The 23,592-nt window shown below is 54.6% G+C and overlaps 1 protein-coding gene across 2 annotated transcripts in view; it reads left to right on the top strand.

Moving 5' to 3' along the window:
* The window catches only part of FA2H (fatty acid 2-hydroxylase), a 42,874-nt gene that overhangs the window by 14,919 nt on the left and 4,363 nt on the right, over positions 1–23,592 (top strand). For both annotated transcript variants that reach the window (XM_036231349.1, XM_016143891.2), the window contains exons 2-5: positions 7,943–8,035; positions 15,960–16,102; positions 16,697–16,803; positions 23,308–23,480. In XM_036231349.1, the coding sequence (XP_036087242.1) occupies positions 7,943–8,035; positions 15,960–16,102; positions 16,697–16,803; positions 23,308–23,480 (516 nt within the window). The remainder of the gene's footprint in view (positions 1–7,942; positions 8,036–15,959; positions 16,103–16,696; positions 16,804–23,307; positions 23,481–23,592) is intronic.

Consider the following 23,592-nt stretch of genomic DNA (forward strand, 5'->3'; position numbering starts at 1 on the left):
TTCTCCCCAGCGAAGACTCCTGGTGCACCTGTGGCCCCAGCACCTTCTTCTTCCTCCTGCGCCTGCCCCTTCCTACCTGCCCGGGGCTTGTGTCACTCGGGCATGCAGGGACACCTGGAGCCCCCGCCGCCTTCTTAGCCTCCATGGGGCGGGGGCAGCTGGACACAGGGCCTGGGGCATCATCTCATTTCAGAAAAAGAGTTTTCAGGCCAGAGGCAGGGATAAAAGGCCATCTGTCCATCCCTCGGTGCCCAGCCCCAGCTTTCCCGAACAACATCCCTTTATGCCGCCCTCCCCGCCTCCTGCGGCCCCCGCCCCTCAGCACACTGCCTCCTTTCACCGCCTCTGAGGTCGGCTTATTTGTTTGCTGTGCAGAGTGCAAGCTTTCTGTTGTTTTCCTCTTTTCTCTCCCCCTCATGCAGCCTCCAAGCAAACCCTCTCTGGGGACGCTGCGTCTGGGGCGCTGAGGAGGGCTGGGGGCTAAGGCGGAGTCCATGCCGGGGGGCTTGGGGGCACCCCATGGCGTCTTCCCTGTCTAGGGCAGAGGAGGGCACGGGAAGAGATGTAGTGGGGCCAGGGCTGTAAGGGGATTTCGGTCTGGTTCACCTAGCAATTATTCGAGAGTTCTTGAATCAGTGACTTGGTCCTCCGGTGCCTCGGTTTCCCCCATCCGTGGAGCACTTCCTGCCAGTCTCTCAGAGAGGACTGTGCTGATACCAGTGAGATGCCAGCTGCCCATGCGGAGTGGCAAGGTTACTCACGGGGAGGTGGCACAGCTGTCCCAGGAGGCACATGGTTTGGAGGGCGGAAAGCAAAATAAGCCAAGAGGCTAAAAAGGGCTGCCGTTTGCCTCGCCCCCCAATTCAGCCGGCCCGCCATGTGCACCTCTTTCGCATGGGGAAAACTGAGGCGACTTCTCGGGCCCTGAAGAAGGGGAACACGCCAGCCCTCGCTCCTGGACAGGAAACAAATGCCTCTCCCTTCGGGCGCTGTCATTGTGGGCCGCCACGCAGGCCCGGTAGGGTGGCTGTGTTAACTGCAAGAGCCTGGATCCTGCTACCCCCTCAGCGTGGGGCGAGAGGCGGAGTCTGGTCTCCCCTTCTCCCTGGATGCCTCCCTCAGCTGCCCTCTTCCTGGTTGAAGTCCCTCTTCTGTGGCTCTGCCTCAGTCCCAGGGGAAACCAGTTCGGGCCTCGTTTTACTTTGCTATAACAGAGTCCCACAGACTGGGTGGCTTAGGCAGCAGAACTGTACGTGTCACAGCCTGGAGGCTGGAAGTCCGAGGGGTGTGGGCAGGGTCGGCTCCCCTGAGGGCTGTGCGGGAGCGTGCGTTCCGGGCCTCTCCCGAGCTGCCGCTGGTTTGCTGGCTGTCTTTGGTGTTTCTTGGCTAAGGTCACATTCTGAGGTGCCGGGGGTTAGGACTTCCACATACGAGTTTGGGGTGGGGTGGACACAATGCAGCCTGAAACAGGCCTCTGCTCTGGGAAGTGAGACCTTGGAGGTCACTTCCGCTGTGCATGGCCTGCGTCTCCACTGTGAGGCCTTTGTCCTCATGGGTCTTGTCTTCCTTCCAGACACAACAAAGGGAAGAGAACCAGTAAAACCAGCAGCCGCCATCGGCTTCTGTCCCCCGACCTCCTGCTTGTCTCCGCTAGGCTAGAGGGAGGAGGTGGCCTGGGGTTGCCCCGCGTTAGAAGTCGCCGGCGCGCAGGTCCCCCTGGAGCCAGCCTGACACGCTGCCCCCTCGGGGTCTTGGTAGAGCTGCTGCTGCAGGCCTGGCCCACGCGGGTGCAGCTTGGGCGTCCGTCTGGGTTCCTGGCTCTGGGAACTGTGCAAGGGAGGAAACCCTTGCTCTGACCTGTCCGCGTCCATCCTTCCCTGTGGCTGCACCAGGGGCAGGAAGGGCTGCCGCTCGCCGAGGCGTTTCAGTCTAGCGGACCTCGGGCTGTGTTTGTGTTCAGACAGGTTGCTTTGGTCCATCTCATTTGTTTGTTTTAAATGCAAGTCAAATTTTAAAATTTGAGATTTCATACAAAAATCTAGTTTTCCAGCTTTTTTTAGAGATCAGAAGGTCTGACCACACTAGGCCCCATCCTCACCTGACCTGGGCCTCAGGCAGGGCTGCCCCCTCGTAATGGGGCCTGACCCTTCCCGTTGACTGCTGTCTACTCAATGTGTACAGTCTCGCCGATCTCAAGGCCAAGCGACAATGACCACCGATTACTACACCTGCTACGTTTCTTTCTCCCTCTGGACCAACATCTGTAGCAAAAGGATACCTCATGATTTCGTTTGTCGGTGCCTCCTGGGGGTGAAGAATATTTCTACATGTTTATTATGGAAACAAAATGGGTCGGTAAGAGGAACCGCCCCCCGCCTGCCTCACTCATTGGTGTCCACCTTCGAGGGCAGAGCAGGAACTTGGGGTGGCCCTGCCAGAAAGAAACATCTCATTCCAGGAGGAAGATCTTCAGGGCACACAGAAAATTCATAGTGGAGGCTGGTTGAGAACTATGCCCCTTAGTCTAGAGCTGAATTGCAGCATCTAAAACTAGACCCTGGCCCCGTATCCTACCCCCTGCCTCAGGCTGCTCCTGAGTGAGCCTCCCTGAGGGACCCGTGTGCTCGGTGGACTGGCTGGAACCTCAGGGAGCTGGCAGGGAACAACTCCTGGGTGCTCTGTGAGTTTGGGTTTGAGCCTGCCGAACTCAGTGTGAGAGAGGCGGGTGGAGGACGGACCCCAGGAGAAGGGGCAGCGGTGTGAGCAGCATCCCGTCCATGAGAGGAGAGCTGTGGCTTGGGCTGACCTGAGAGGAAATAATGTTTTGGGACCAGCCAGGAGCTGGCACTGTGCTGGGAGAAGCTAGGGTTGGTTTTCCTGTTTCGCTGGCTTCTCTCCCTATGGCCTTGAGCCGTGGCTTGGACATCTAAGGGGCTCAACGTGCCTTGCTCGCTGCCTCCACCAAATTGCCCAGCATATCCGGTGGTTCTCAGCTTAGGGTGGGTGGCGCCTGCCTACCCAGCCTCCTTGGCAGAGCGTATTGTCCTCTGTCCAAGTGCACAAAGGGTTAAGGAGGCGTCGGGCAGCCTCCCCAGCCCCGGGCCTCCAGAGGTTAAACAGGCCACCGTCTACTTGTCACCGTATTGTCCAGCACGTGTTTGAGTGCCGATCTTGTGCCAGCTACTGGGGACCTGGCAGTGGGCACGATAGCGGGGTTTCTACCCTCACGGACCTTGCGTTCTAGCTTAGGAGACGATCACAAGGAATTGCGTAAGGAGAGTGAGATGCTTTCATCCTGAGCACTGACCTACTGAACCCACCAGACCCCTCCCAGCCGGCCTTGCGCCTGACCACAGAAATGCTTCCAGCCACGTCCTCGGCCTTCCTCCCCAGGGTGGGGAGGGCGATAGTGGCCAGGGGGAGGGGTGGGTCCTCAGCTCCATTCTTGCTGGACAGTCCTGTGTCCCTCAGGTGGACCCTCTAAGAAAACTGTCATCTGACACAGGTAGCTTGGACACCCCATGTCCAGCCACACCCGTTAACATAGGTCGACCAGTGTGTCTGACTATAGAATTACTCACTTCCCTTACCAAAATACTGAAACTTATTTAATCAGAAGGCGTCACCCAGAACAATTTTAAAATGCTGGAAAAGAGCCCACACGTTCTTCACTTTTGATGCTTTTGGGGTTTTAAAGCTTCCTTTGGCTCCCTGCCGGGATCCGGAGAGCCTTTTAAACGATGCGTCGTGGAAGTTTCCAAGAGACTTTTGTTTCCAAAGCCTTTTAAAGCTTGAGTTGTACCCGCGTTACCAGGAATGACCTTTACACACGTCTGATTCATGCATGCTGTTTGCCTGTGGAATTTGAGAGAGCGAGCCTTGCTCAACTATAAAAACAAACATTGGGGCATGGAAGTCTGGAAAACGCGGCCTAGATCAGTGTGTGTGGCGCCCGGCAGCTCCCAGCGGGACTCAGTGCTGGAGCCCACCGCCCCCTGCCCCCCACAACCCACCCTCCAGCTTCCTCCAGCTGCAGATGTAAGCAGCCCCCCAAGTGGGAATAGGAGACCTTCGGGGGGAGGCTAGTTCCCCTGTCTGCATGGGGAGATGGTTTTTAGACCTTGTGAAATCTCACACCCAGACTTGAGAAAAATGGTCAATGAAAGACGCAGGAGAGGACACCTCCTCGTCTCTGCGGGCATTCCTGCTCCTGGCCGTGCAGACTGCGGCTTGTTCTGGCTCTCCTTGAAGTCTCCTCCTGTATCGGAGGTGTGTACAGTTTTGTGATTAATAACCCGGGCGTCTGCCAGGGAGGGTGTGGCCCCAGTGAGGCCACCCAGAAAGCACCTTGCTTATATCGTCATTCTAGGGTTTATTTGCCAAACGTCTGTCACCAGTGACATGATCACCTGGTGGCTCCAGGACTCTCAAATCGTGGTTAAGAGGGAAGGAGCAAAAGGACAGGAGGAGACAGCCCCTACTTCCCTCCCTTCCTCCCCCCTTTTCCTCAGCCTCCATGGGCAGTGCGCCTGCCCCCTGTGGGGCTGGTCCATGATTCAAGGGCACTGTCTTGAGAGCATCCCTTACTGCCCCGTGCTGGGGACCTGGGGACGGCAGCCTGTGGGCTTCCCTCCCTCCTCCGGGCTCTCAGGAAGAAGGCAGAGAGCCGTGGGCGACTCCGCTCCCTCACTTTACCTGGAATGTTTCTAGTCGAATGAAAGAACCTTAAAAGTACTGTTTCCATTTTTAGCCAACATCTCTCTACAAAACTAGATTTTTAGTGGAGTTTAAAGTAAAACCTTAGAACTGGAACAAAGTGCACATTTGATCTATTTCCTGTTACCCATGGGTTAGAGAGCCCTGCGCCAACCACCCTAATCAAAGAAAACAATTACGTACAGTTCACGCTCCCAAATTTTAGGTTGTGATTTTCTACATTCATAACTATTTTACATTAGAATCTGGTTTTTGTTTTTGTTTTTGTTTTTGTTTTTGTTTTTGTTTTTGTTTTAAATGTCAGTGTAAATTTACCATGGCCCTTCTTTGGGAAGAACCAGCTTTTCCTCTGAAAGTATGCATTTCCTACCTATTTGGTATTGAAATTTCCTTTTATTTACAGAATACTGCAGATGGTCATTTTAAAAATAGTTTTATCTGGCAAAATAAAATGCTGGCGATCTCATATCCGTCTAGTGTACTTTTAGTTCTGTTCACGTCTACCCCGTGTTCCCAGCCAAAGGGCACTGAGAGTATATGGCCCAAATTATTGGAATTTTGACCCTCGTATCTGGGTGCTGTCCTATCCAACCGAGACTGACATTCCCAGATGGTGCGTTCAGGGTCCTGGGCCACCTCTCTCATCGAAGCAGACGTGCTCACGCCAAGGAGCGTGTGCCCTGCAGAACTTCAGAGCTTTGTCCCCAGAGCCAGGCCCACAGCGCAGCAGGAGTCTCGGGGGGCCTTGGCTCCTTTGCAGAGAACCAGCACTGGGATGCGATCCACTCAGGAAAGACGAATGGAGCATCTCATAGTATCCGGGGCCCCTCCTAGGCACCCCGAGAAGAGGAAGCAGTAGTTCCCTGCCCTGTTGGCCTCTGTCACACCATTGGACAAACAGGATAATTTTCCCAACATGACAAGAGGCAGGAGATTATAAATACCAACTGAGGCAGTGGAACACATGGAAAGTGTTGGTTTTCTAACAGATGGAGAATGACGAGATCATTGCTTGCTAGAATGGTTAGGGAAGTGCATGGGGATCAAGAGAATATTCTGGAGTCCAGTTGCTGGCTCCACCTCTCCCTAGCTGTGGGACCACCCATGCCTGGGACCCCTCACCTGTCAAGTGGGAATAATAATTATGCCTACTTCTCACAGTCGTTATGAAGATGAAAGGGCGGGGCACGTAGTGAACATCTATGAATGTCATCTTCCTGGACAGAGTGACATTCGAGAAGGAAAATGGCAAATGATCCCTGCTAGCCGGAGGGAAACAGTAGGGTTAATCCAAGGGCGTAACAGGGGAGGCGTTGAGAAATACTTTAAATATAGGGGAAAGACTTTAAATAGAGGGAAGTCAGCGATAAGGCAGTTTGCTGAGGACAATACTATGTTCACTTTCAGGAATGTGGTGTCAGAGGTGACAGCAGGGCTTTTGGGTCAGGCTATGGTGTGGGCAGTTGGAAACGTTCTCCAGGGGCAAGGAGCGGGGCCAGTGTCAGGGAGAGAGACGTGGGCAGTTGGAAATGTGGGAGATGTGGGAGAGTCTCCTGAGCTGAGGCCCTGGCATGTTGCAGATGCTCAAATGCGTGTGCCTGGATGAGCGGATGAAGGCGGTGGCTCTGGATGAGGTCCTTATAGGAGGGGATAATTGAGAGAAGAGGAGGGGGCCATGCTGGCGCTGCTCCGAGACCACCAGCCCCTGAACAGGAGGCTGGTATGGAGCCAGGGCTTCCTGTCTCTGCGGACTCCCCTTGATGATCCGTGTTTCGGGCTTTCTCTGCTTTCTGCTGCCGACTGCTTTCCTGTTCATCACCGCTCTGGGTGTCGCGGTCTCCGCACATCTTTTGTGGCCCTCCAGGGAATAGGTCTGCTCGTCCACATCACCTCCCGGATCACACCAGCTCTCCAAACCACACCAACAGCAGTGGTCCATGAAATAAGCTTCGGGGTGGCCCCACGCTAAATGAACGAGCCTCGTAGCGTGGCAGCCAGGAGAAAATAACTATCCAGGAGGGAGGGAGAATCAATAGCTGGGCGACTGGAGACACTCTGGGATATATTTTGAGGATGGAACAGAATTAGAAGGGGCAAGATTATTATATAACATTTATATTGGATCCTTAGGGAGTTTCACTGTGTGATATGCGCTAAAGTTCACTCTTCTTTGTCCTTAAGAAATCATCAGAGATGCTTTTCTAAAGAATGCAGGTATTAGCAAGGTGACAAAGACTCAAAATACTGAGGTCCTTAGACTAAGACAGGACCACGAAAGCCAGCTTTTATCTGGGTTTAACATATGGGTTTTCCCGGAAAATGTCAGCATCACTGTCACCATCGGGTTCTCATTTGGAAGCAAAAATGTAAAAATTGTGGTAGTCGCAACCCCACCTGGCCACTCGAACAGTCTTCTTGGGTTCTTGTTGATACCCAGCTTCCAAGGCCGCCATGGCCACCGGCACCGTGTCCTTTAGTCACGGGGACTCAGCGGGCAGCCCCCCCCCCCGCCCCCGCCTGCCCGCTCCCCTGCCAGTGGCAAGTGCTCTACCAGCCTTCCTGCAAGGAAGCACGAATGGCACCTACGTGCCGGCCGGCCCTCTCTGGCCTCACGTGCTATCGGGGCCAGCGGGGGCCATGTGATCGTCCCAGTACATTCCATTTCCTTCTGACTTTGCCTCTCTGCTGCTGCGATTTAACCTTGAGCCCATGTGGGCACTCTGCCAGCTCCACCCTGCGTGCGGCTGCATGGGAGTTCCCAGAGGGACCGTCTCCCGCGCTGCCTTCCTGTGACCCGTGGGCTCCGTGGAGTCCCCGGGGACGGAGGGGACCGGGTAGTCATCGGGTGTGGCACGGTGAGCCCGTCAGGCGACTCCGCGTGACTCCCTCTTCCCGACGCCTGCTAGGGACCTGGAGGGACCGGCAGGGGCCTCCTTGCCCAGAGCATTCCCGCTACCAGCTAATTCTCCTACAGTCTCATTGCCGGTGTCTTTTCTCTCCCGAATCTCTCTACCTCTTGTCTTTGCAGAAATTATTTTTTAAGGGAGAAGAAAAATGTAGAGAATAATGCCTCCCACAACAGTCTCTATCTGTTTTCAAATGCGCTCGGTGCCCTTGACCTCCGCCCATCCTCCCCCACCATGGGGCTCTCCCCACTCCTGGCTGCTCGCGGCTCTCTCTGCCCTCGCCCACTGTAAATAATCACCTCGTCACTGTCTCTCTCCAGGGTTCTGTGGAGAATGGCGCTGCAGCCTTTGCGAACACTCAGAAGACAGATCCGGAGATGGAACCCAAGCTCAAAGTGGTGGATTGGGACAAGGTAACGGGCACAAGATGGGGCGGGGTGATGCTCGGGGCTCCCGGGGCCAAGGAGAGGGTGCGTGGAGTCAACGGCTGTGGTCACGCATGACGTTTGTCCACGGAAGACGAGGACGGGAAGCAGGCGCCCATGGCGCACAAGCATGACCTGGGCAGTACAAACACGACCAGGGCTACGCACGAGGAGGAGTGCGCAGAGCCAGGCCTCACGCACCCCGGAGGGCGTGTCCCCTCGAGGACCCCTGAAGCCGGGAAGAGCACAGTGTAGGGTCGGCAGGCCCGGGCTTGCCCAGTTTACGGTGTGCTCAAGGCACAGCTACCCAGGCATCGGCACGGTCACCGGCAAGGGTCACCGGCTTGGGAGCCTGCTGAGGCAGGTGGGGACAGAGCTGGAGCTATCTGCAAGCTTTGTCTGCAGAGCCCGATGACACGCCTCCCTTGGTGTTCAGGGACCAGCGTCCTGCCGGGGTCGGGCAGGCCCCACTCGTCGTTGGTCAGCGGAGTGCTGAGCGCTCCGAGGTGAAAGTGGGGGTGGGGCCGGGGCTCTGGGGGGAGCAGATGTAGGAGCCGTTTCCGTCCATCCTGGGTCATAAGACTGTCCCCACGCCTTTTTACCATTTCCTCCTGGAAGAGACACAAGTGTGTGTATCCATAAGTGTCCCCTGCCTGTGCCGGATACTGGGACAAGAGACAAACAGGACAGGCCCCGCCCCCAGGGAGCTCGCAGCCTGCCGGGGAGGAAGGAACAGCAGACAGAGAGGCAAGAAGCGCCCCCAAGGAGCAGGAGTGAGCAGAGGAGCGACGGGCGACTCCAGGAAGCTTACCATTTGCTGGGCCCCTTTGGCCAGGACTCCCGAGGCCCTGACCCCAGGAACTCGGGGACGACATCTGTCCTGTGAGGACTGCCACCGCCTCCGATGGACCCTGTCGGCCTGTCGCTAAGACACGAGTAAGGGCTCTCCCAGAGAGGCCGGGACTGTTCCGTGCCCTTCACCTTCAAGAGGCACATAGCCAAAAGGGACATCGAAGGCCAGTGAGGGCCAGGGCCAGCCCGGGCCACACAGCGTGCCCCCCAGAGGGCTCGCCGGAGCCTGGCGCCCTGGCCTCGACACCTGGGCTTGGCCACAATTACTTATGGCCAGGGTCTGAGGCTGGGGGGTCTTGGTACAAATGGCTGACTCCTGGGGAAGCTTTGCGGACTTGGGCTTTTTCCGTAAGGGAAGACAGCCAGCTTGAGTGAGACAAGGACCCTAGATGCTGTGGAGTTGGGATCCTGGAGACGGAGGAGCAGCCGTGGGAGGCGAGGACAGTGTGGGGACGAGGGTGTGACCCTACACGTCCCCCTGAGTCCGGGGACCCAGCCTGCCTGGGGCTTGCCCCAGAGCTCGCGGTGGGAGCTGCCCCCCGCTCCCGGCTTCTGGGCACACCTGTCCTATTCGTCTTCCTGTCTCTTTTCACTGCTTCACTGTGTCCATGTCAGAGCCCTCCCCTGGCAGCCTCCTCCACCCTGGAACCAGATGAAACCGGTGTGACTCGAAAGCCTCGCAGAAGTTCCTGCCCAAATGCCCCGGGCATCGGAGTTAGGGCCAAACTAACAGTTGAGCTCTACCATGTGCCAGACACTGAGGGCCAGACGCGTAAATATATGATCTGATGTAGCCCTCTAGAAAGTAGAAGAGATACAGTGATCAGATCCTGCTTTCACTAATGAGGGAGAGCATAAGTCTCTTGCCCAGAGCCAGTCTGCTGGTGAGCTCAGCACGGCCAGTGCTTACTGACGGTCCCCGCTCCCCTGCCCAGCACCCCTCCATGGGTCCCAGAGGCTGTCGCCCTTGAGGCCTGTGACTGGGAGAAGGGGTAGCATAAGGGAGGGAAGAGGCTGAGCAGGGGAGAGGGAGGCATCCCCAAAGATCTGCCACCTCCCCTTCCTCTTCCTGTCCCTCAGGCAAAGCCAGATGCCAGCAGAAGTGGACAAGGGCCACTCTGTCCCCTAAGAGACAGAATTATCCAGCCAGGTGTATCACAAAACAAATGCAAAGGTGGGCTCTCAAAGCCCCCTTGGTACGTGTGCACACTACACACACACACACGTATACACACACACGCGTGCGCGCGTATACACACGTACACACACACGCGTACACACACACACACACACACAGACACACACACACACACACACACACACTAGCATTGGGGCTGCTCTGAGCGTCCCCAGGGCCTGGCCGATGTTGATGTTGGTCATGTGGGTTTAAATTTTTGGAACCTTCAGTTAAGTCACTGAGAACTCACAAAAAGAGCTCCTGGATCAGAACCAGGGCCCTCTTGGCCAGCCCACCTCTGGGGAGGGCCAACCTTGTCCCTGTGAATGTGGCCCTGGCTCACCTCCCAGCATTCTGCCCCTGCCCCCTCCTCCCCCCCCCCCACCCCGTCCCCTTGGGAACCCTTAATTCCCCCTGCGTAAGTGTCTGGAGGGTCTGGCTGCCCAAAGGGGTCAACAGGGATCTCCCGAAGACCGTCTTTGTCAGGCCAGGGGCTAGGGGTTTTTTCCTGATCGCCCCCTTGCCCAGAGCTCCTGGCCACTCTTCCAAAAAGCTCAGGAGTGCTCAAAAAATACCCACCCCCAATTCCCCGCGGAGAAACCGGGCAGGCCAGCTGGGCGCCACCCCCTGTGTCCGTGCGAGGTCGGTGGATGAGCAGGCTGGGCGCTGGGGACGCCGCTGAGTGGCCGCAGACAGCTCTGGTCGGTTTCTCCCTCCGCGGGGCGGAGGATCATCGTGCGGGCGGAGGATCCTGTGGGGCGGGGGATCGTGCGGGGCTGTCAGCACCATCCGGCCGAGTGTCCCAAGGGGGTACCCGGAAGTGAGCTGCCTGCGCAAGGCCAGCCTCTCGTGTTAGGATGAGCAGACTGGGGCTGTGCTTTCGTCCCAAGGACTGAGGTCACACTGGCTTCTTACATGGTGCATGGCCATCCTTCCTCTGCCTCTAGGCCTCTGCCCCTTCGCCACCTGCTCCCTGTCCTGTCTTATCTCCCCGAACCTCACGGGGTGGGGGACCTGAGGCCACCTCCCCTGGTTGCAGGGAGGGGCAGGTGGACTATGGCATAGGGGCCCCCAGTTGGACTGCACAAGGTGGCCGGCCTGCAGCCACCCCTGTAAGGTGACCGAGAGACCCAGTGGACCCCCACACTAGACACCCTGCTGGGTCCCTCACAGCCTCTGTGCTGGGAGTTTGTAGCCCCGGAGGTCCGGGACCAGCTGATAGGAGGCCTCTTGGCCCTGGGTTAGGGAACTTGGGTTCTGGAGCAGGACAGACCCATGTGCAGGCCTCACCCCAAGCATGGATGGACAGCTGAGCATCTGACCTGTCTCCCTGTCTGTAAAGCGAGGTCGCTGCAGGCCACAGTTCTCAAAATCACGGCTTGTAAAGGAAAATAGGCTCACAGTCTAAGCCCAGGGGCCTATGACAAGGATGCAGAAACAGCGCCTGAGGATTCTTATCAAGCTTCTTGTCCTCGCTCCCCTCCTCGCTGGACCCCACTGGTTGGACGCCCATCTCTGCCTTCCTGGCTCAGAACTCTGCCCTGGAGCTATGGGTGGACATTTCTTCAAACAATTGCCTTGGCTCGTGGCTGTGGTCGTGGGAGGGGCTGCTGGCACAGAGCAGCTGCCCCCTCTCCCTACGCTTGCCTCTTCTGGGGACAAGCAGAGACCCTGCTTGCTGGTCCTGAGCTGGGGCTGCATCTGGAAAGAGTTCTGTGCCGCCCGGCCCCCGTGCAGCCCAGGAGGAGCTGGACCTGGGCAGTGGGAGGGAGAGAAGAGGGGAGGCCCCCTCCCCGGCTGGTGGCACACAAGCCCTTCCACCCACCCTCTGGGAGCAGGCTGCCCTTTCCCCCTGCCCAGCCCTGCTGCAACTGCATTCCTGGCATAGCCCTGAGAGGCCCTCCCCCTCCCGTTGGGGCCGAGCTGCGGAGGGGGATGGGAGACCCACACAGCTGGCACTAGGTGCTTTGGCCAAACTTACCCCAGACTTACGTGAGCTTCCTGGAGCCCAGCCTGTTGCCTGGGGTCTTTTCACTCACCAAAGAATCTCCCACCCTAATTAGCCTACTCCAGAGCAGTTTCTAGGCATCCTTCCTGTCTCTAGGCCTCAGCCCCTTCGCCCCAGGCATTTCTCATCCTCATCCGTGCAGCCTCGCTTTAGCTGGGCAACCCCGAATGAATCATTTGCTCTCTCTGAGCATCTGAAGTTCCATAGCTTTGAAAAGAAGATTTTCTGTTGTGAGGATTGCTATGGAAGCCCCCAGATGCCTGGGAACTAGAGGTATGATCAGTGGCATGTTCTTCCCTCCTTTCCCTCACCCAACCTCCTACAGAGGCTGGCCGACCTTTGACGATATCTCCTCTGTGTCCCCCAAGCCTTAGGAAGTAAAGGTAGCAGGGGGACAGGACCAGGCACCAGCTCAGGAGGAGGAGAGCCATTTGTGTGGGAGGGTGAGCCAAAGGGTCCTCCGCTAGGTACCGTGAGCCCCTCATTGAATCCCAAGCTGTCATCTCTCGCCATCCTCCCTTCTCAAGCCAGCTGCCATATTGGAAATGGCGAGCAAGTGGGAGGTGTTAAACATATGAGTACCCAGCTGAGAATTTCTCCTTCAGTAATCAGGCCTGGGAGAGAATTGAGAAAAGACACCCTGTAAGTACATGTACCATCTAAATCAAGATCGAACACACAGTGAATGTCCCAGCTCCTGAGAGATTGTGTAGAGGATGCTACGAGCTGGGGGAAGGGAGGCTCCCACTCCAAGACCAGCCAACCCCATCACAAGAATCGCTCAATCCCTCTGGGCCTCAGCGTCCTCATCTATAGCATGGAGAGGAGGTCAGCAGGCCCGGATTTCTATATTAACATGGAAGGCTAGCTTTACCCTGCTTAGAAGAGTCGGCGGAGGCTCCAGTGCGGAAGTGTAGGTGCTGGGCTTCGAGGTCTGAGGGAGATGTTTGCAGCAAGAGAGTGAGCCTTCTTGGGATTCCTCCAGGCTGGTGCTTCAGTCCCAAGGGTGAAGTGGCCCTCCCTAGGTGCCAAGGAGGGCTCCCTCGCAGAAATGCACTAGAGGCTAACCCAGACTCAATGCCGTCCAAGGCCGGTGAGCTGGTCAGAGGCAGCCTTAGACAGCAAGTCCACCATTTTTATGGTGTCTAGTGCCTGCTAGTCTACCCGGGGAGGAACCAAAGTCATGTGCGAAGATGAGATGGGCAGCAGGTCATCAAACAAGACCGCCGTGGGGGACACTGGGTCTGGTTCCACCACCCCTATACACAAACCTCCTCAGCAGCCTAGCTCTCACAGTCTGCACCTGCTCTGCCCTTTGTTCTGTTCCCGTCACAATAGAGAATAAGATTCAGGCCGAAAGTTATGCTTGCTACTTACCTAGACATTTGTTCCTGGGTCTCAACCGAATTAAGCTGACGAGTCCTATGCTGTTTTCTACTCGCTTTACGAAAAATAAGATCAATAGGTGGAAATTTGCCTAAACCACTTCAAGGCTCAGAGAGAGGCCCACCTGGCCACTCCCCTGTGCTATAACTGGAAACGTTCATCATATAAAGTAGATAATTCAAGCTAGGCGTACAAATGAAAAACAGGCACCGAGTGTCACGTGTGACATGCGAAAGTGGAACATAGAAAAACCAGGGGCTGCATCTGAGATAGATGGTGGCAAGTTATCATCCTTACAGTAACAACTAGGAGAAAATACAAAAGGGCATAGCTAAAGAGCCAATAGAGGAGCTACATAGAATATTTTGAAATACTCGATTAATGCAAACAAGACAAGGAAGGAAGAATGGAGGAGACAGATGGAAAACAAATAGCAAGATCAGCCATAACATTAAACGTAAATGGACAAAACATTCCGGTTTAAAAGACAGAGTGCCCGACTAGATTTAAAAAAAAAGCAAAACCCAACTATATGCCGTCTGTAAGAAATGTACTTTAAATGTTAACGTACATGCAGGTTGAAAGTAAAAGGATGGGAAAAAATAGACCATACAAATGCCAAGCGTAAGGAAGCCTGGCATGGCCCTGGTAAATCAGACAGAGTGGGCTTCGTGACAATATTACCAGGGAGCAAGCTGGCTATTTCCCAGCGATAAAGAGGCCAATTAAACAAAAAGACATAACTGGGCAAACTTGGGCAAGTTACCCTGCTTCGATTTCCCGTCTGTAAGACAGTAATAATGATAATACTCCCTTAGTGGGGGATATGGCGAGGATCAGACGGTTTAACTCATGTTAAGTGTTTATAGCCACGTTTGGCACGTAGTAAATGCTCTGTAAGTGTTAGTTCTCAATGCTGTTGCAACTGGGACAAAGCCTCACGCTCTCACTCTGACCCTGGCCTGGCTGCTTCTGAGGTGGGGTGGGGTGCCGAAGGCCACGTGAGATAAGGTGTAAACACAAGCCGCTCTCTGGTTCCTCCAGTTCTCTTTCCTGGTGGTGCTGGTGGTGGTGGTGGTGATGGGGTGTGTGTGTGTGTGTGTCCAATGAATCTGTTTCCTGCTATACCTGAAGGAGAAAGTCAAGGAGGCATGGATGAATGGAGCCAGGAAGGCAGCAACAGCTAGGTGGGGTTTGGATGGCTGCCTGGTTTAACTGGTGCTGGATGGAGTAGCTCCGTGCTGACCTGAGTCATTTTCCAGCCCGGGAAGCAGGAAGGCAGCCCGTACCTGGGAACCCTGGGAACTGCCAAGTTCACACAACAGGAACCACAACCATTTAGGGGTCTTTCCTCTTGGTCACAGGCACAGAGGGAATGCCCAGTGACCTTCCCTGTTTGCCTGAGACCCCTACACCCCCGCTGCCTGTTCCAAGCCTGTGATGGCGGAGCTAGTTTCACCTCTGGCAGGGCTGGGACACCTGCTGGGACTGAGCCAGCTTTGGCAGGGAGGCTCGTACAAGGATGAAATTCCAACCAGCGATGTGGGAAGGCAGGCTGCAAAATCACTGTTCACGCTCCCAGGCTTGACTGCTCTTCCTCCCTGTGTATCTCTTTCTCCTCTCCTTTTCTTTCCTGACACTTCCTCCCTTCTCACCGGTATCACCACTAAACCATCTTGCCTGGCATGGCTCGTCTTGCTGAGTACTTTATGCAGTCACCATTGTGATGACTTCCATTTCATAGCTGGGAAAACTGAGGCTCAGAGACATCAAGTAATTTACACAAGGTCGCACGGTAAATGATGGAGCCACGATTTGTACCCAGGCCTGATGCCAGAGCTTAAGCCCTAATTAAACACTAAGCTATGCAAAGCAAGGATGGTCTCTCATGTTTCTGTTTATTCTTCCTGGCACCTGGAAATGTATACGCGAAATAACAAATGAGTTTTCGAATGCATGGTTGAATGGATGAATGAATGCATTGCCCAGGCCAACACCAAAAGAAAGCCCATGGTAGAGGGGAAAAGGCCTATTTCATTCCTGGTACACAATGTATTGGCTCCTACACCTAAAGAGTCCTAGGCAAGCTTCAGGCATGGCTGAATCTGGGCGCTCAGGTGTCATCACCTGGATTCGGTGTCTCTAGATCCTGCTTCGGCCATCCTCTGTGTTGAGTGAGTCTTCAAGCAGGCTCTGCTGGCAACTCCAAGGTCATACCCTGCCAACTTAGCAACTCCAGCAGGAAGAGAGGTTGTCTGATGGCTTATTGTACCAGCTTAGGTCATGGGCCTGTCCCGAATCCCAATTCTATGGCCAGGAGCTGAGAACAGCAGTTTGGTCAGTCCTGGATCACTGAAGGGGGAAGGTGAGTAGCCCCGTACAGACCACATGAGGCGGAGCATGGAGACTGAGATGCTATAACTGAGAGATGGGAGAATGAATGTGTGCAGGCGTGACCATCAAGTGTCCATGAACTTTGTCTCTTGCAGGACCTGGTAGACTGGCAGAAGCCTCTACTGTGGCAAGTCGGCCACTTGGGAGAGAAGTACGATGAGTGGGTCCACCAGCCGGTGACCAGACCCATCCGCCTCTTCTACTCAGACTTCATCGAGTCCCTCTCCAAGACCGCCTGGTGAGCCCCGCACTAAGCTGTCCCTCTCTCCTAATGGTGCCCAGCAGTTGGGGGCAGTTGGGTTTGCCCCCACCCCACCACGCCAGCCCAGAGCTATACTGTAAACTCTCGGAACATGCCATAGACGTAATTCATTCTTACATGCCTGGTTTGTCTATCGAGCGAGTAACAACACGGCAGATAGCCAGAAACCACTGTAAATGTTCTTCCCGTCCTAGTCCAGATTCCTGCGAAAGGTTTTCAGCCTGTAATGTCCATGAAAACAATTTTGCCTGCAATTAGCTCCTTTGCCACAAGAGATCAGCATCTGTCTAGCTGGTAGAGTCCGTAGCTGCAGGAACACAGTTTTGTTTTGTTTTTTTTTCTGCCAATAACTCATCTCTCAGAGACAGGGCAGATAGATTCACAGCCTTTCTCTTGCTTTTTTTCTCCCTAACCCCAGCAGTGTCCCTTTGACCCCAGGTCTCCATATGCTTTTTATACACACTTTGGTATCATCTCATCTCCCCTCTAGTCAAATGGTATGTCTCGGGAAGCGAGGCCCTGTCGAGCCTCCAGGCATGCATCTCTCTCACTCTGGTGGCCCTCCTGCAGGTACAGCGTCCCTGTCATTTGGATGCCTCTGATGCTGTACCTCAGTTGGTCCCACTACCGAACCCTTGCCCAGGGCAACGTCCGACTCTTCACAACCTTCACGACAGGTAATGTGGGTTCCTTTCTGATTTGCTCCCGTGGCTCCCGGAGGTGGGAGACCTCAGTGGCCCTGAGTTCTTAAGAACAGAGAACCCCAAACCACATCACAAACGTGTTTAAATGAGACCTATCTGTAGAAATAGTCTTCCAAAGAAAAGCATTGTCAGACTCCCCAAAACCCAAATGGATTACGAACAAACGAATAGCATCACATGAGCAGAAACTAAGTGAAATGATTCATTAGGAGACATAGCACTAAAGGAGACTTATCATTGAGTCTAATACTGGAAAATGTGTGACCTGGGATTGTCAAGAAACTAAATGAAATCATTCACCAGGTGGCACAGCTGAACTCAGAATGGTCCATGAACACGGCACAAATTGGAGCCTGGGACAGAAAGATCTGGGAGTGTCCTACGCTAACTCCTGGGCAAAGGTCCAGGTGGCAGAGCCGCTGACTTGGAGTAACAGCCCCGCTAACCTCTACTAAGCGCTTGCCACATGGCAAGCCTGGTGCATCCCAGGGACCATCTCGGTTAGCCCTCCCAGCAGCCCGTGAGAAAGGTGCCGTGATCACGCCCTTTTATAGAGATGAGGAAATGGAGCCTCAGAGAAGTCAAGCAAGTGATTCAGGATCACATGGCTAGGGTCTGGCTCCCAGGTTCCCCCCACCACCACCAGTTAAAGGGACTGGGACAGGGAGAAGGGCCGACATGGAGTGACTTTCAAAGAGCCTATGGGACTGAGTGTCTCAGGGCAGCTGTGGGTTTGGGTTTGGGTGTGGTCACTTCCTCCAGCCTGCCTCCCAAGTTTACCGCCTATCTTGGGCCTACCTGCCCAGGTGGGCTGTTCGTCCTGGCATAGCCTGCCTCAGGGAGGTGCTGGCCCGTGGTGGATGGCTCAGGTGGAGGCCAGGCAGGGGGACAGACAGGGAACGTATGCTGCTGTAGCTCAGGTGGGCTTTCCTTTCCTGGTCATGTGTGTACTGTGCCTGACTGCAAGCTTTTGGAGCCCCCCACTCCTCTGCCAGATGGGGGCTCCTTCTCCCCACCTTCGAGGCTTCTCTCCTGCCCACCTCTCCTGGGAGTGGCAGGTCAAGGGCCTGAATGGTTTGGATAAGAGAGGCCACAGCCATGGCAATGGGAGCCTCAGTTCTCCCACCTGGCCAGGATATGGCGAGGGATGAACAGGCTGCAGGAAGTCCCCCAGAGCCCGGAACTGCTCCCGGTCACCAAGGGTTAACACGCACACCCTGCGAGCCAAGGTTACCCTTTTCAGCCCACGCTAAATAGCTCAGGCACAGCACAGGGCTTGTTGCTCTGAAGGCCTGCTCACTGAATCGCCCACTGTCCACCCGGCTCTTCCCTAACAATCACCAACAGTGGCAGTGCAGCCAGGGCCGGTGGCTGGAGGGAGGAGGGGTGGGGGCCAGAGCTTTGGCCCAGGTCCCTCTGCAGGATTCCTCTAGAGATGCCACTCGGTACCAGGTCCTGCGGATGGGCCGACAGGGGTGATGCTGGGGTGAGGGGGCGGGCGGACACTTGACCTATAGGAGGGACTCTTCTGCGCGGCAGGGAGGGTGATGTGAGGGCTCGGTCAGAACCGCAGGCCTCTGCAGAGAGCTGAGACGTGCTGTTTAATAAAGGTCCAGTGTAGAGCCTGTGACCACGAGGCCAGCAGCGGCGGTATGAGAGTTATGTCTCCACATACCTCCCGCGTCCTCCAGCTCATCGGGCAGGGCACAGGCCACCAGCAGAGAAAATAATTGCCACAGAATAAGGCACGAGGCGGCTGAGCAGAGTCGCAGCGTAGCTGCCGAACAAGGAGTGAACTGGAATCAATGCAGAAGAGTCTGGTGCCAAGAAACAATGGAAGCTGAACGTAGATACCGCTTTAAGGCGGGAATTCCTGGATGTGTGCATGAAAGTGTTTTGGAAAGCAGAGAGGTTCTGCTCATTCAGAATGGCCCCCAGAGCAGTGCCTGGAAGCCAGTTAGAGTGAGTGCCAGGCCAAAACCTCGTGGCATCCTGGGTGGGGATGCAGGCCTCCAATGGCATTGCATGCGGGAGCCCCAGCAAAGGTCAAGATTAAAGTCTGGGGCCAAGAGTGCTCCACTGGGTCCAGTCCTGTCCCTGCTGACAGACAGCTAAGCAGTAAGGAAGGGCGCCTGCACTCTGGGGTGGGGGCCAGGGAGCTGAGAAACTCTCCCCACCCAGGGCCCTTCCAGATTTCTCCAAGGAGAATCGAGAGAAAGTGGGCACAAGTAGGATCACAAGTTAGAATGTAGATGCATTTCAATTCATTGTATTTAAAAATTATAGTAGCTACTCATTAAATATGATATTGTATTAGTATAAGTATTAATATGTAATACGTTGTTCTTCTTATATATATATATACTTATCACATAATCAGGTATTATATTCTCTCTGTCCTTCACGATGGGTAGGATATTTCACTGTTGAGAAAACATGTAGATGGTGCAGAGCCAGGATTCGAACCCAAGTTTGCACATCTAAAGCCCATGCTCTCCGCACTTCACCAGAATGTGTTTGGTGGGACCCGGGAGGATCGAGGCTTCCCTGGAAGCTGGGCCTCGGGTCAACCCGAGCAGCCCAGCCGAGTCCAAACGGCCACACCTAGGCAGTGCTGATAAGCAAGAATCTTATAGCAGATGTGGACACAGCGGGCTCCACTGATGAGAGATGTCAGACTCGCTTAACACCCCATTTAGAGAGATGGATCTGTTGGGGACTGAATCTTAGCTGCATCACGTGTTAGTTCCCAGGTGAGGCGTGAAAAAAAATCTTCCCACTGCACAGAGTCACTTGGAACCATTTTGTCAGAATGGGGCTGGGCCTCGGAGCTGGTCCAAAGAGCTGGAAAGTCACTTCCCTGTCCTGCCTTCCTGGACGTTCTTTTGTCAGCAGCCACCTGTGGTCGTCCACACTGGGCACGCCCCTGCAGAAGTGCTTCCTTACTCAGAACCGGAAGCTGCCTCCCTCTGGGCCTGGTTCCGCCCTTGGTCCAGCACGGATCAAACCTGATCCCATACAGCCCTTCAGAGGCTAGTGTCTGCCCATGAATTGCCAGCGAGTGTCTGAGCGCCTGATGTGCCAGGCGCTGGGGACATAAAACGAGAGGCTCGTACGCGGGCGCTGAGTCTGCGCGGGTAAGGCAGGCAGGGAAGGAATTCCAGGGAAGGAAACGTGAGCAAAATCAGGGCTGCGGGAGAGAGGGGCGAACATGGTACGTCTAAGGAGCTGGAAGGAATTTGATTTGGCCCCAGTAAATGGTGACAGGGAGACAAGGCAGGGATGTGGCCAGTGGGTCAGGTCTTGGGGAACCTTGAGTGCCCTTTTGGGGGTTTGGGCTTTGCCTGAAGGCAGTGAGGCACCTAGAAGGGCTTTCACAGGGTATGGGAGGCAAGGGGGTTGGACTAGAAGGCTTAGGCAGTCATTGGAACAAGAGGCGATAAGGTAATGGGGGATTCAGAGCAGTAAACTGACCTGAGAGAGATTTTTTTGATTGAGGTGAAATTCGCATAACATAAAATTAACCATTTTAAATGAAGAATTCGGTGGCATTTAGTACATTCACAGTGTTCTGAAACCACCGGCTCTGTCTAGTTCCAAAGCATTTTCATCGCCCCATAAGGAAGCCCTGTACCCACTGAGCAGTGGCTCCCCATTTCTCAAGCCCCAAGCCCCTGGTGCCCCCACCTTGCTTTCCGTCTCTATATATTTGCCTGTTGTGGACATTGCATATACATGGAATTGTACAGTCTGCGGTCTTTTGTATCTGCTCCTTTTACTTTACCAAGAGATATTGAGGAGGGGGAGCTCACAGAGCTTGGCGACTGGTAGGACATGGGAGGGAGATAAGTTAAGTCTTTGCGAACGTCCGGGCATTGGGACAGCTCTCTGAGGAAGGAGGCCCAGAGGAGCAGCCCGGGGCGATGAGGTGGGCGGGGAGGAGGAGGAAGATGATGGACTTCATTCAGAAGCTGTTGACTTTGGGAGATGGTAGACAGCTGTGTGGAGATGTCCAGTAGCAAGTGGCGGTCCAGGGCCGGATTGGAGGTGTAGATCTGGGGAGCATCAGCCTGTGGGTGTGGCTGACATCTGGGATCGAGCAAAGCGCAGATGAGAGTGGAGGGTCAAGAGTGGGGAGGGAGGCAGAGTATTCACGATGGAGCCTGACAGCAGCATCTGGAGAGGAAAAGCCAGGTGTCCCGGGGGCAGGGAAGGGAGCTGTGTCTTCTGACCCTATCGGTCCCAGATCCTTCGAGAATCCGAAAAGTTGTAGACTCGCTCCCCCGAGAAAATGCACACAGATGTATCATCTGGGATGTCGTTTCAGTGGGTTCATACTCTGGAATCCAAAAGCTCACCTCTGGATGTTCATGAACCTGCGTGATTGCAGATTCGAGAAGAAAGTGACCACTGATGTCATATGCCACAGTCAAGTTAGAGACGAATTGAAAAAAATGACTTAGATCTGGCAAGAAATACATCCTGAATGGCCTTTGAAGTTCTTCTTCACAGAAGACAGGCTTTTGGGGCTTGACGAGCGAATGAGAAGCAGTAGGGACTTGAGTCTAGCTTTCCGTTTCAGTGGGCTTGGCTACGAAGGGACAGAGTCTGTTATAGGACAGTCTTAAAGACAAGCAGAAGAGCCAGGGGAGAAGGAGAAGTCAAAGATCTCCAGAGGGAGGGGAGGAGGCTGAGGGCTCCGCACTGCCTAGTGGGGTGAGCCGGCCAAGTGACAAAGGTTGTTGGTACTCCTATACACCCTTTCACATGGGCAATGACAGGGCTTCCCCTGTGAGGTTGGAGTAAGACGAAAACGAAGGAATCCCTGTAAAACACTTGAAGAGTGCCTAGCATGTAGGTACTCATCCATACGTATCTGCTATCATTATTATTATTATTCCCCCCATCATCCAGTGCTCAAGTGCCTGGGGCACACCTCTTTTCTGAGGAGCAAGAAGGAAGTTCCAGGGTGGGGGTCTGAATGTGGCTCAAGGTGGAAGGGAGCATGTGTTGGGAGCCGTTCTCCCCCGCCCTCTCATACTCCCCAAGGCCTCTTTTCTTTGTGGAGTAGGAGACGGAGTGGAAGGAGATGGGGGATATTTGAAGGCAGCCGGAAGAGACCTGAGCCTGGAGGACATAAAAGGATCTAGCTGAGGTGGAGGCACCACACCCAGGGCCATACAACTCTCCCTCCATGCTCAGTAGCTTAGGGGTGGCTGAAGAGGCAGTTCTTGTGCTGATCCAGGGCTGGGAGTTCATGGGGCGGTGCTGGCGTGAAGGTCAAGAGAGAATAGCTATCTTTGGAAAACAGTTTGGTGGTTCATTGAAAAGTCAAACATAGGTACAATATGACTCAGCAATTCTACTCTTAGGCATTACCCAAAACAACTGAGAACAGGTGTCCACACAAAAATTTATCCATGAATGTTCATAGCAGCATTGCTCATAATAGCCAAAAAGTGGAAACAACACAGATGTTCATCAGATGATGAGCGGATAAATAACTGTGGTATATCCATACAATGGACTGTTATTCAGCCATAAAAAGGAAGGAAATCCTGACATGCTACACTATGGATGAACCTTGAAAATGTTATGAGTAGAAGGAGCCAGTCATAAAGGACTACATCCATGTGCTATGATTTCAAGTCCTGCCCATTGAGATTTCTCTCCTTGGGTTTTCCTGTCCCTTCTAATTCCCTGTGTCCCTGGTTGTTAACATTTTTCATCGATGACTCCCCCCCTCCCCCCAGTTCTACTGGCTTTATTGGGATCATCTCTCCTTCTCCCCCATACCACTGAGGCAAGGTCATCCTTCTCAGGTGTCTGAGCCACGTTTGGACGGCTGTAACAAAACTTCACAGACTGGGTGGCTTATAAACAACAGAAATGCATTGCTCCCAGTTCTGGAACCCAGAAGTCCAAGGTCAGGGTAACAGCCTGGTCAGGTGAGGGCCCTCTTCAAGGTCATAGACTTTTTGTTGTATCCCCATATGGCCAAAAGGGGAAGAGAGCTCTGTGGGGCCTCTTTCATAAGGGGACTAATTTTATTCACGAGGGCCCCACCCTCATGTGCTACTAACCTCTCAGAGGCCCCACCTCTTAATACTATCACCTCAGGGGTTAGCTTTCAACATAAAAATTTTGAAGGGACACATTCAGACCATAGCACCAGGAAAAGGTCCAATGCAGGCCACAGATGCCCCTCTTAGTCCCTCTAAGGAAGATCTCAGATCTCTGGCCAGTGGCCCCATCGTTCCCTGAAAGGACCCCTCCAAGCCCAGTACAGATCTTCACAGCCTCCTTCCCATTCTGACCCAGGACCCCCAGTAGTGTGGCCTGGCCCCATAGCTTCTGGACAGAGGGCAGCAGCTCCCCTGGTGATGGGGCGGCAGGCTAGGACATCCGGAGCCACCAGGCATTGTCGCCCGCTGGGGCTGTCTGTCCTGACCTCGTCTCTCTGTTGCCGCCCTGCAGAGTACTCAGTAGCCATGCCGGAGTCCGTGTTCCCGGGCCTCTTCGTGCTGGGGATGCTCCTCTGGAGCCTCATCGAGTACCTCATCCACCGCTTCCTGTTCCACATGAAGCCCCCAGGCGACAGCTATTACCTCATCATGCTGCACTTCATCTTGCACGGCCAGCACCATAAGGTGAGCGGGGCAGGCTCCCCGCCGGGGCCCTTCATCTGTCACCGACTCACAGGAGCTGCCAGTCTTTCTGGGAGTCACGTGAGGAACAGGAGGAACCCAGGGCGTTTGATGC

Source organism: Rousettus aegyptiacus, unplaced genomic scaffold (genome assembly GCF_014176215.1).
Source record: "Rousettus aegyptiacus isolate mRouAeg1 unplaced genomic scaffold, mRouAeg1.p scaffold_m13_p_14, whole genome shotgun sequence".
In the NCBI taxonomy this organism is placed as follows: domain Eukaryota; kingdom Metazoa; phylum Chordata; class Mammalia; order Chiroptera; family Pteropodidae; genus Rousettus; species Rousettus aegyptiacus.